General features: G+C 37.3%; 1 protein-coding gene across 5 annotated transcripts in view; it reads left to right on the top strand.

Annotated features, from left to right (window-relative positions):
- Nucleotides 1–13918, top strand: part of PTPRM (protein tyrosine phosphatase receptor type M) — a 672175-nt gene that overhangs the window by 490791 nt on the left and 167466 nt on the right. For 2 of the 5 annotated variants that reach the window (XM_019649948.1, XM_019649946.1), the window contains 2 exons: nt 3649–3723; nt 8741–8928. In XM_019649948.1, coding sequence (XP_019505493.1) covers nt 3649–3723; nt 8741–8928 — 263 coding nt within the window. Of the gene's footprint in view, nt 1–3648; nt 3724–3949; nt 3977–8004; nt 8017–8740; nt 8929–13918 lie in introns of all 5 variants that reach the window. The other 3 variants (XM_019649950.1, XM_019649949.1, XM_019649947.1) reach the window with 2 other exon arrangements.

Below are 13918 nucleotides of genomic sequence, written 5' to 3'. Positions count from 1 at the left end.
ATACAGTAAAACCTTGGATTGCGAGTAACTTGGTTTGCGGGTGTTCCACAAGACGAGCAAACATTTCTAATACATTTTAACGTGGTAAACGAGTGATGTCTTGCAATATAAGTAGTTTGTTTCCAGAACGAATTATGCTCACAAACCAAAGCATTACTGTAATTCTTATACTTTATTGGTTTCTCCAGCCCCTTTAAATGGTCCTGGAAACTTCTCTGTGCCATGGGTGGCTTAGGTGAGATACAGTGTAAAGGTAATAGAGCCAGATCAGAGAATGCAGGAAACCACAGTTATGTTTCTGTAAAGGTTTAGAGAACGATGAGACAAAGGTTTCTCTCCTCTCCAGGAAGAAGGCACCTGCTGCTCATCATCCTTTTTGTTGTTTACATCCTATTTGTAATCTAGCCAGGTGTGGAATTACACAAGGGAAGGCTGTTATAAAACTGTTCACTAAATGGTAGTAGCAAGTTAATTGTTTATTTGTTTAGCTGACAGGTTCTGCCTTTATTATAGAGCTATCAGTGGCAATTAATAAGTTAAACTGTATTTCCACTTCACACGTCTTACATTTCACACCAGGTGGGTAAACTGAGCTCAGTTGATACCTTCTCTTATTAACACCTGTGATTCAGGTACAAGCCGTTATTTTAGAAAGTAACAATTACCTTGATTATATGACATACAAAAAGAGCAGTTATGGCCTCGGTGATCTTCGGAGAGACCAGAAGTAAATTCCATAATGTATGCCTGACTGGTTCACAACCCTGCTGGGTTTAAGGTCAGAGGTTACTTTACAGTGTGAAATCCATGCTACAGACTACCACTCACCCTGGCTGCACAGTCAGGATGTTGGACAGCATGGGGATGGAATAAAAGTGCAGCTATCACTGTTACTAATAAAAATGCATCAAGGCTGGGGACCTCTTGACTGAGAAGCACAGGAATCTGCTTTCTTGGGAAAGAGGGCTAATACCAGTGTGCACAGCATGTGCTTGTGTGCTGCTCACCCATTTGGCCGGTGCTGATTCTGCAGCTCTGTCCATCCACTGCTCTCTCCAATCCCTGTGTGGCTGCCGCACATGCTTCCTCCCAGGCCTTGCCTTTCTCCTGCCTTCAGCAAGCCTTCGGGGAGTTCAGTTACCTACTTCTTTCTGTTTGTGGTGGCTATGGTTGTTTGCCTGTTCCTACTCAGAGGTGCTACATTTATTTATTCTACATGCACAGCTAGCCCGGTTGGGTGGGAGTTTGGGAGACACGGCTTTAACCCAAGTGTGCAGCCCAGTACTCCTCATACTTAATCATTGTTCTTTTCCCTTTCCTGTCATTTTCAATATAGGTGACAGAATCTATCATCAAACTACATCCTATTTTTTCATAGAATTTTCTCTGCCTTTTTGTAGCCAATATTATATTTTTCATTAAAAAATTATATATATAAATTTATATAAAATTTTGTATATAGCACTTAACTGCCAAAATAAAGCAACTTATGATGCATTTTTTATGGGCTGGGATGGGAGAAGTCCTTCCAATGACCAGAGACAAGGTTAGAACTTTTGTAGTTGCAGTTATTTAGTCAATGCCAGTATGAAAGGGTCCACATAGACATATGTTCTCACTTTGCAGGATAACCCATCAGTGTTCCAAGTTTTCTATTTCATGGTGAAATTCCTGATGAATAAATTTACTTGGAATTACCTGCTCAAATAGCAGAAACTTACATTAGTACTTTCTAGGCTTTTGAAGTTTGAACAACAGGGGATGTTTGCCTCTGGACAGGAAATTTCATTTGACAGCTACTTTTTAAAAAGTGAATGCATCTCTAGAAATCCAAAAATGCTCATGCAAAGATGACTAATGTAGGAACTGGCAACAGCTTCCATGGCTCATTTGCCATTAGGCATTATTTTGTGCCTCCTATCAATAAAGCCAATAGAGGAAACAGCAATAGATATTCAATTTTCTTCCCACTCTTTGAACAATGAGTAGGTCTCATCAAATTCCATCCATGAGGAATGACCAGAGTGGTAAACTTTATCATAATGCTCTCTTAATACCTTTAAAATAAGAGAGCACTTACTGAGGGAGGAAAAGTGTTTGTTAGACCACTAGGCTTTCAACCACAACCTGTTACAAGTCTGGGAATGTTTGAAATCTTTTAGGGTTGGGAGAAAGTGCTAGCAGTTGGAAGGTGAGTAGCTTTTAGAAATGAGACAATGAAAAATGAGATTGGAGATTTTAAAAATAAGCACCAGCACATTTATGAGAGTGGGGGGGGGATAATCTGTCCACCAAAGCAAATGGGAGTTGTACATAAAAAGGGGAAAAAGAGATATGTATAGTGGGAATTGGTTTAATTTTTATTAAACTGAAAAGACAGAGTATTTACAACATTTTTTAAAAGGTGAAAATAAACATAGTTATTTTGTACCTGCTTTGCACGTTTTTACCAACCGCATAAAAATGCCTGCGGGTAATAGGCATTATTTTTGCTGACTCCAGCATATTTTTGTTCTTATTTTCATCAATTGTTCTCTTTTGTTCCTGGCAGCTTACCATAAACATGCATTATAAATGTGATTCTTTTGTATTTCAGGAAAATATCTAATGAATGACAGGCAGCCTGGGTTCTGGTTCTTGTTCTGTTACTTACTAATTCTATGCTTTAAAAATATAAACACAGGTAAAACACTGTCCTAAAGAAACTTCTCCAGGGGAGCTAAAATATATTAACATGTCATCAAAATAAAGATAACATATAATATCTATAGGGATTTGGTAGTGGTTCCCACAATACATGATCAAATTTGGTCAGGAACTCAGCATCTAATAAATCACATACCTACATCAGAGGAGTTAAGATTTAGACTTACATTTAACCCACTTGAACACTTGAGTACATCAAATCATTCATCCTTAGTGTTTTTAAAGCACTAATCAATTAAGACATTGAAAATAGGAAATACCCACTTTCAATGGAATCAGATAATTGGATGGGATTGACTTTCCTCTTAATAAGAGGGAGGAATAAAAAGTGTAATAGTTGAATCTTGAGTGTTTCCAAGGAATATTTCACATAAAAAACATGCACTTTTAGAAGAATTAAAAAGACTAATGGGACAACATGCAGCTCTCATCTTAAGTATAGCACACATGAAGCATCACCTTCGTTTTTCATAAACTGGATCACAGCATCGTGGAAAGTTCTCTGAATATCCAAAATATAAGGAAGGCGAGGATTTACCAAACTATAAAAACTATGTTTTTATATGGTTTTTATATGAGACACATTCTCATACTCTTAGTTGTGAAAAATCTGTTTGGTGTGATACTAGAATGTACAAGCAAAAACTAGAACGCTAATGAATTTCTCATTCAAAATGGCAGCTGTGGTTGTTAGGTTTTTTCTTCATTTGTGGGGTAAGAAAATATTTTAAGTGATAAACGGGTGCTTGTTCCCTAAAATACAAGTAGTTCCCCCAGAGACAGTGGGGAATTGTAATATATACCACATCGACTTCAGTAGACCTCTGATGTTTCTTCAGTCAAGTAGACACCAGCACAGTGTCCCTGTGAGTGATCTCAGAGTGACATATTTTCAGACATTGCCTCTCTACAACCACTGACTAGCCTTTCTCTTATTTACAGCTGCGTCTTCACCATCATCCTTTACAATGAAAACAAATACACTGAGCACATCGGTGCCTAATTCCTATTACCCAGGTAACAGATTTTTCCATTGTTTCATCTTTTCATAACCCCTAACAATCAGATTCAGTCAGTTCTCACTTTGCTGTCCATGATGCTTTAGGAGCTTAACATGTTTGACATTTTGTAACCCAATGCTTTCTGTGGCTTTCTATGGTAATACTGGGGGCCTTTCATCAATCATTTACTGTTCTTTCTCTTTTTACTTTCTCTGCATTGACCTGCTTATGATGTATGACAGATCCATTTGTGCCAACTGCAATTTTAGGTGAGAACATTTCCCTTTATCATAGTTTATTGCAGGAGTAATTTAGAAAGTCAGTGGACACTCTGAAGGAGACTAGAGTTGTAATTCTGTATGATGCAGTGATTATAAGCAAGACACAGGGGGANCTGGGGTGGGGTGGGGGACGTAGATAACAAAAGACTTCCTCCAAACAATCTCCATTGATAAGAAGGGCTTGCCTCATGCATGTTGGAAATGATACCAAAAGGTTCAAATGAACAATCCCAGCTCCAGTAATCTCCCTTTCTGTGTTCTGAGTTTAAAGTCAGGTCTGATCCCAGGGAAAAACGCAGTATGTCATCACTCAGCTGGGTACTTCCAAGAGCTGAATCCTGTCCAATATGACAGTCATAAAAGTGAAAATAGCTTGTTATTTTCAGTTATTGCTAAGCACTAAAAACTTCAATTTCAAAAATAGCATTTTTCTAATTATGCTCAGTGTTATGCAGAAAATGATCACAATAGAGTTTTGGCCCCCTACCCCCACCCCCAGAGCCACTCAGGGCACCCCCAGTATTCCAAAGTGTATGTCACACAGTGGAATTTCAAAGGAGCTGATGTTCTCAACAGTGAAATAACAAGCTGGCACTTTATAATCAGATGGTTTATTATGTATCAGATGTCACTAGAAATGAAATCAAATGTTTGAAATAAAATATGGAGCAGAATGCATTAAAAACATGAAAGGTCCCCAGCGGGAGCTAAAGAAAAACAAAATTCCTGTTTGTCCAGTATAAGAAGAGTGAGGAGAAATGGCATTACCTGGCTGTGAAATGGCATTACCAAACAAGCATGAGCTGCTATTGCATTTGAGACACATATATAACCCAAGGGTATCACGGCTGTGTTCTCTTTCTACCACTAACCTTTCCAACAAGGAGCCCAATACAAACGACTTCCAGGTATCTAACAATTCTTCATAGTGAGAGCGCTATCCTCACAGCTGTGTAACTTCTGCCTCCTAATTCTCTTTACAAGGGTTTATATCTTTGCAACATAATTCTCCCCCTGTGCTTCTCTTTTCTCTAAGTTGTTATGATTTTTGTAAAGAGGGAGATGTTCTTCCTTATGGTGTTTTTGGGCTTAAGCAAATTTGTTGCCTGAGCAAAAAATGAACTCAGAAGTTTAAGAATGGACATAAACCAGAATTTTTGAATTTGCATCATTTTGGTGGCTAACAAATAAAACCTACTAAAGCTCTCACCTTTTAATACCGACTCTATTCTTCTCATAAGGGAGGGGCACAGGCTAATCTTAGGCACCGGAACAATGCGATCTGTATGCAGATGACATTTGCAGACTCTTTTGATAGGTGAAGATTTGCAATTTCTTTGTGTGCTGTGGCATTCATTCTGCAGTTCCTTCAGTAGATGTTCTGACCTTGTGGGAGCTGTGAGTGGGGAGGGCTGAGTCGTGTATTGTCAGAGGGAAGAAAATGTTCAGATTTCACAGCAGAATTTAGATAAGCTTATTAAACAAACATCATTTTCTAAAGTCACTGCTTTGTTATTACGTACACTAATGACATCTTTTAAAATTGGTTAGGCTTCTTTACCGAGAGAGAATCATTTGAACAGACAATTCAAGGAGCAAAAATGATGCACGTAGTGAAAAATAAGTCCGCCAGATAGACAAATAACTGGTATCAGGTATAGCATATATATATTGGGCTGTTGGAAAAGTCATGACGTATTTTTTCTATATTTTTCGTTGCAAAAATGCATCATGACTTCTCCGACAACCCAGTATATATGCCAACATAACAAATGTCAGTGCTTGTAAACTGTTCCTTCCACATTACCTGGTGCAAATGCAAATCTGTATATTGCATAGTAGGGTTAGTGAGGTTATCACTAGAAACTGGAAAGAAGATAAGCTATATAAAACATATTTCCATTAAGACAAATGTTTGCTGTGACTAGGAGCTTGGCACGATCAAATACTCCACCTTTTATTCTCACAGGCTACGGTGCCCAGCCCTAATATGTAGAACTTTAGTATGCCTTTACATTGTTCTCTTGCAAAAACAATAGATAGATTTATGGATGAATGGATGGATGGATGGATGGATGGATGGATGGATGGATGGATGGATGGATGGATGGATGGAATCTCTCCCACCTCAAAAACACAGCATTCATTTCAATTCAAGATTTTTCAGCTGGTTTGTTGAAAATTCAAGAAAGTTTATTGAAGAATACAAGTAGAATTTATCTTTAGTTTTTAGAAACCCAGCAGAACTGTTAGTGAGAAGCTTTATTTCTGATTTCCTCTTAGGCATAACTTTTCATTTTAAAAATTGTTGGTGAGTAATTTTTAACAAACATAGGAAATTAATGATGAGTGATATGTTTTATCAGTAATTATTATTTTTTAAGAAGCCAGAGGAAACTGATTAATCACTAATTTGGGTGGAAGCAAGAATTTTACTAGGTTATGTGACCCAATTTCATAATGGATGTCGCACTTGAAACTTTCTATTCCCTCTTTGATATCTAAGTACTAGGTAACCGTACTTTTCTTAGATAGTCTCTGTAGTGTTAAATGCTTTAAGACACATCCACACTAGTAATGAGGCCAAGATGTCACCAGGCAGTGGGAGATGATACATACAGTGGGGACAGTGGCTGCAGCTTCTACATGGTGAAAACTTTCGAGAAAGCCTAGCCCTGGATCAGAGCACTGCCTATGGGTGCCAGTGTATCCCCAGGAAAGGCCCAAATGATTCTTTTAGGGGAAGTTTAGAACATCAGGTCACAATGGAGGACATTTAATTATGTTCATCCCAAAAGGGACAAAACTGAGGGAAAGAGAGAGGCACAGGGGGTGGGAGGGGAAACTAATTAATGTTCCATTTATTTTAGTATAAAGAACAGAACTTCCTGATGGAGTAGCTAAATGCTCAGTGGATTCAGTACTTAGCAGGGATCCTGTATCCCACTTGATGAGCTTGGCAGTTGCCAGCAAGCAAATCTGATGTGAAAATTTCCCGGTTTCTTTGTGACTATGCTAAAAAAATGGGAACATACGAATTTCTAAATTTCAAAGCAAATCCAAATGAACAAAAGAATCATAAAATCAGCTTACCACCCTCTTTTATTTTGTCTTTGTGTCTTTAGCCACCTTGTAGTGATCCAGGTGCCATTTCAGCAGCAGCAACATAGCTACACACTTGTATACCACCTTTCATGCCATGCATCCCAGGGGCTTTGCGATGCAGACAGAAGTGAGGTTTCAAAACCAGGCCCAGCTAACCAAGTGCCCTTGAACTAAATTTCCTTTGGAGCTGAACTTCTCAGTTTAAAACAAACTCCATAGCTCAATTCCCTGTAGATAAACAATCTGCTAATTTTTTTAAAAGCTGAACATATCCCTTCTTATATGTTTTAATTTTTTTTACCTCAAATCAGTTTTGATTTAATGTCCTCATTTTAAGTGACTTTAGCATTATATTTTGATGAGACACATCCTTAATCATAAAATAGCTAAAGGGATTCAGCATTATAATGAGTTAACCTGTAGAATGTGGAACTCTTAATCTAATAGCACTTTCCTGCATAAGATGTTTTTAATAGCTACCATTTCTGCAGTTCATTAATCTAATTTACTAGTAATCTTCCATTAAAATATAGCCTCTTTAGGCATTTGACCAAATTCTGGCATTAATTTTGTAGTACAATTTGGTTGACTTGTTCAAGAACTTCAAATGAGAAAATGTGTTGAATACAAATAAGACTTATTTAGTCATTACTTGGTTCCTGGGGGATGAAAAGCATTTATGATACTATTTTAACCTCCTTTTTGTTATTGAGTGATTAAATTAAACACCTCCATCCTAACATGATGGGGGAATTGAGACGTTGTCCTCTGACTACCTATGAATAGAAAACTTAACTGTAAAATTAAAGCACAAAGTAAAAACTACCTGTAATTATTCACACAGTACTATTGCTTATGCCCTGTTTCCTTTTTCTCCTCCTCTTTTCTCCTGATATGTATCTTCTTAAAAGTGCCAATAAATGGTAAGTTCCCTCATTCTCCCCATGGACAAGGTGTGGAGGGAATGGGAGTGTGTGTCTCATCTGTAGATCCTGACAAGCCAGCTGGTTCTGCTGTGTGTTGGCCTGCATGTTAGCTCTTGTAGAACATTCCATGTGTGATGTGTTGGTCCACAGTACATTGTCAAGCTTTCTGATACTGGAGCATGCAAAGTGACTCATCGAACCAAGTTCTTTTTTCTTTTTCCACTTTTCTCGGATTTCATGCATCAAGTCCACATCCTCATTGCTCGCTTTATAAGCCAACCCATTTTGTGCACTTTTATTTTGCTCACAGAACATTTGTACACGTTTATTTACTTCATCATACAAACTAGGTAACTAAGCATTGTTAGAAACACAAGACTGGTTTAGCACTGGGCGTTGGTGAAGTTTCAGACTAAAACTTCCATAAACTTTAGCACCCAAAGGCTAAAGGGTTATCAACCAGCTTTGTGACAGCAATATATCGTTTGGACTGCTTTGTTACAAAAATAAAAAATAAAAACAGATTTCTGCTTTATTCCTATCAGTATTGCCAATCCCACTTAAATTTCTAAATATTTACCTTTTCTTTTTTGCTGAGCCAGCATAGGGATTATTGCAGCTATAGGTTCAGGGGATGTCAGCAGCAGCTTCTTAGCATTCTCGGTGACTCCAGTATAGTCCGCTAGTTCTCCCTCACTTTCTCCATGTCTTCTTTTCCTAGACGAAACCCACACGATGGCTAGCGACACCAGCAGCTTGGTGCAGTCCCACACGTACAAGAAGCGAGAGCTGGCCGATGTGCCGTACCAGACGGGGCAGCTCCACCCTGCCATCCGGGTGGCAGACCTGCTTCAACACATCACGCAGATGAAGTGTGCTGAGGGCTACGGTTTCAAGGAGGAATATGAGGTGAGCACGAGCTCGGCACCAGGGCCCCTTCTCAGCTTTCCTGAGCTCACGTGATGCCAGGAACAGTGCTCCCAACTCAGCCAGCCAGTGGGGCCCCATGAGGACTGCCAGAAAAGGACGTGGGTATTTCAGCCATGGATCCATTTACAACTGGTGATAAGATTTAGGAAGCTACCATATGTTGCATGTGAAATGGTGGACCACTTCATCTTTTCCCCTGTTCTGCATAAATATGCAAAGAAGACAGGTTTATCAGGCTCTCTTCCCCATTCATGATCACTCTGTTGGCTTTTCCTGTAATTAACTATGATGTTAAATCCTAATAATTGTGGAGTAATTATCTCAGGAAGAAACTGTCCACATAAAACAATTATAGACCAACCAGTGATGTTATGTGGTAGACATTAGAGGGACTGGCTAGTGTCATGGCTGTGACAGTTGTTATTGTCCTGCCAGCCCAGAGAACATGTCACCATCCTGAGATCTATTACAGACAGCTTTCAGGGGCATTTCCAGGAGCAGTGATAGTCTCTTACCCTATATAAAATGTAGGACTCACCCCTTTCACAGCCTCTGTCATTAACTAATTCTGTTGGAAAGCCATTCAAGAACTGGAAAAGAATTAGTTGATTTGAAGAAGTCTGATTCAAATCCACTATCACTTGAGTGTAAAAGTGGGGGAGGGGATTTCTCTTTTTTACCGTATTAAAATCAGTTCATAGTCATTGTTGAAGATAAAGTAGAGTGCTTATAAGAAAAAATAGTATTATATAGATATGTGGTTTTTTAAATCTTAGAATGTGTTTCTGGTCATCTATCTACCTGACTAGCTCACGGTTGGAAAACGTCTTGACTGGAAGGGGAGTATTTTTTTTCATTCATTCAACAAGCATTTATTGAGAGTCTTACTATACCCCGATCTAAACGGTGGGCTAAGTGATGGAGATACAAAGATAAATAATGTGGAATTGCTGACTTTTAAGAAATAATGCCCCTAAAAAGTGTTCAAAGAAATAATGTACCAAATTACATTCAAGAAATAATACTACCAAAATATTAAAAGATAATCCAAATATATAAGAGAATTCTTGAAAAAATTAGCCTCTCAAATTGGGGGGGAAATAAGTTAGACTGCTAAATAAGAAATATTAAGATATCTGTGTAGTCATCTGGAAAATAACAAACTTTTATCAATACCTCACACCTTAAGCCAAATTAAATTCCAAATGGATCAAAGATTTTTAAATGTATAAAAATAAAAGTTCAAAAATTCTAGAAGACATGGGGAAATTTTTTATACTCTTAGAATAGGGAAAGTCTTTCTAAATATGACTCAAATCCTAAAAGCTTGTTTTTAGCCAGAGATTTGACTAGGGAAGGATCTACTTCATGTGGTTGGCAGAATTCATGGCAGCTTACTACTTCAATACCAGCAACAGAGAGAGCAAGCCTCTCCTGATTCCAGCCTCTGACTTCTTTTTTTTCATGTGTACAAAACAACATACTGATTAGACATTTACACACCTCACAAAACGATAACCCCAACAAGTCTACTTCACATCTCACACTGTACATAGCTATTAAAATACAATGGATTATATTTCCTATACTGTACTTTACATCCCATGACTATTTTTTTAATTTGACATTTAGTATTATTTTATATTAGTTTCAGGTGTACAGCATAGTGGCTAAACATTTATGTGATTTATGAAGTGATCCCCCTGATGAGCCTAGTACCCATCAGACACTACATAGTTTTTACAATATTATTAACTATGTTTCTTATACTGTATTTCACATCCCCACGACTATTTTGTAACTACCAATTTTTGTTTCCTAACCCCTTCACCTTTCTCACCCATCCCCCCAGCTCCCCTACTTTCTAGGAACCATCAGTTTGTTCTCTGTATCCATGAATTTATTTCTGTTTTGGTTGTTCATTTATTCTGTTCTTTAGATTCCACATATAGGTGAGATCATATGGTATTTGTCTTCCTTGGTCTGACTTATTTGACTTAGCATAATGCCCTCTAGGTCTATCCATACTGTTGCAAATGGTAAGATTTCATTCTCTTTTATGGTAAATACTCCATTGTACAGTATATACGTACCACTTCTTCTTTATTCAATCATCTATTGATGGGCACTTAAGTTGCTTCCATGTCTTGGCTATTGTGAATAGCATTGCAGTGAACATAGGGATGCATATATCCTTTCCAATTAGTGTTTTAGATTTCTTAGCATAAATACCCAGAAGTGGAATTACTGGGTCATAAGGTAGTTCTATTTTCAATTTTTTGAGGAACCTCCATATGTTTTCCATAGTGGCTACACCAATCTGCAATCCTACCAACAGTGCATGAGGGTTCCCTTATCTCCACATCCTCACCAGTACTTATTGTTTGTTGATTTATTGATGATGGTTATTCTGATAGGTGTGAGATGATATCTCATTGTAGTTTATATTTGCAATTATCTGATGATTAGTGATGTTGAGCATCTTTTCATATGTCTGTTGGCCATCTTTATTTCCTCCTTGGAGAAATGTCTAGTCATGTACTCTGCCCATTTTTAATTGGATTATTTGTGTGTGTGTGTGTGTGTGTGTATGTGTGTGTGTGTTGAGTTCTGTGAGTTTTTTTAATAAATTTTGGATATTAACCCCTTATTAGATGTATCACTGGCAAATTTCTTCTCCCATTCAATCAGATGTCTTTCCATTTTGTTGGTGGTTTCCTTTGCTGTGAAAAAACTTTTTAGTTTGATGTAATCCCATTTGTTTATTTTTTTTCTTTTGTTTCCCTTGCCTGAGGAGATAGATCAGTAAAAATATTACTAAGGGTAATGTCTGAGAGTTTATGTCCTATAATTTCTACTAGGAGTTTTATGGTTTCAGGTCTTACATTTAAGTCTTTCATCCACTTTCAGTTTATTCTTATATATGGCATAAGAAGATAGTCCCGTTTCCTTTTTTTGCATGTATCTGTCCAGTTTCCCCAGCACCATATATTGAATAGACAGTCTTTACTGCAATGTATATTTTTGCTTCCTTTGTCATAGATCAAATGACTACATAGGGATGGATTTATTTCTGAGCTCTCTATTCTATTCCATTGATCTATGTGTCCTGTTTTTATGCCAGTACCATGCTGTTTTGATTACTATGGCCTTGTAGTATAATTTGATATCAGGTAGTGTGATACCTTCAGCTTTATTCTTCTTAGGATTGTTATCGCTATTCTGGATCTTTTACAGTTTCACATAAATTTTAGGATTGTTTTTTATAGTTCTATGAAAAATGCCATTGGTATTTTTTCTTTTTTATAATTTTTATTAAATTTATTGGGGTGACATTGGTTACGAAAATCATATAGGTTTCTAATGTACATTTCTATAATACATCAAAGTCACTTCTTCCATCACCATATAAAGAGGGTGCCAAAAAAATGTATACACATTTTAAGAAAGGAAAAAACTATTAAAATTGTAATACTCGATATACACCAATAACAAAAGATGAATACAAGTCATGTTTGACTTCTGCAATTACAAGAGGTGCTCAAAGTGGTTACCATCAGCGTCCAGACACTTCTGATTACAGCAAACTACTGCTTGAGCAACAATGACCAAAGTGTCCACTTGTATACATTTTTTTGACATTCCCCAGTATTTGACCCCCTTTTCCTTCTTCTACCACCCTCCTCTCCCGTTACCCTCCGATAACCACTAAACTGTTGTCTATGTCTATGAGTATTTGTTTCTTTGTTTGTCTTGTTTGTTGCTTTCAGTTTTATATTCCACATATGAGTGAAGTTATATGGTTCTCAACTTTTCTGTCTAATTTCGCTTAGCATGATAATCTCTGAATCCATCCATGTTGTCACAAATGGCAGTATTTCAACTTTTCTTATGGCCAAGTAATATTTTATTGTATATATGTACCACATCTTCTTTATCCAATCATCTATTGATATGGGCTGCATTGAATCTATAGATTGTTTTGGACAGTGTGGACAATTTTTTTTTTAAGCTGAGCCATCCTGCCACCTGTTGGCAGCTCAGCGGCTGCTCAGCTCGGGCTGGGCATCAAAGTGTGGACATTTTAATGATACTAATTCTTCCTACCCATGAACATGGTATGTGTTTCCATTTATTTGTATCTTCTGTAATTTCTGTCATCAATGCCTTACAATTTTCTGAGTAGAGGTCTTTTATTTCCTTGGTTAAATTTATTCTTATGTTGTTGGGGTTTTTTTTATGCAGTTATCAATGGCATTGTTTTCTTAATTTCTTTTTCTGATAGTTCATTATTGGTATATAAAAATGAAACTGACTTCTAAATATTAGTTTTGTGTCCTGCTACTTTGTTAAATTCATTTATCAGTTCTACTAGTTATTTGGTGGAATTTTGGGGTTCTCTCTATATAATACCATGTCATTTGCAAATAATGTCAGTTTTACGTCCTCCTTTCCAATTTGGGTGCCTTTTATTTCTTTTTTTTTTGTCTGATTGCTGTGGCTAGGACTTCCAGTACTATGTTTAATAAAAGTGGTAAAAGTGAACTTCCTTGTCTTGTTCCTGATCTTAAGGAGAATACTTTTAGCTTTTCCCCATTAAGTATGATATTAGCTGAGGGATTGTCATATGTGGCTTTTACTACAATATGTTGAGATATATTCCTTCTATTCCTACTTTGCTGAGCGTTTTTAACCATAAGTGGATGCTGGATTATATCAATCATTTTTTTGCATCTATTGATATGATCATATGGTTTTATTTTTCATTTTGTTTACATGGTATATCACATTAATTGATTTGTAGATATTCAACCAACCTTGCATACCAGGAATGAACCCCACTTGATCATGGTGTATGATTTTTTTTTTTTTTAGCTGAGCCATCCTGCCACTTGTTGGCAGCTCAATGGCAACTCAGCTCGGGCCAGGACTCGAAGCGCTGTTGCTCAGAGCTCAAACTCTTGAGCGA

The sequence above is a fragment of the Hipposideros armiger genome, unplaced genomic scaffold, assembly GCF_001890085.2.
Source record: "Hipposideros armiger isolate ML-2016 unplaced genomic scaffold, ASM189008v1 scaffold_136, whole genome shotgun sequence".
Lineage (NCBI taxonomy): Eukaryota > Metazoa > Chordata > Mammalia > Chiroptera > Hipposideridae > Hipposideros > Hipposideros armiger.
This window is presented reverse-complemented; position numbering and strand designations above follow the sequence as displayed.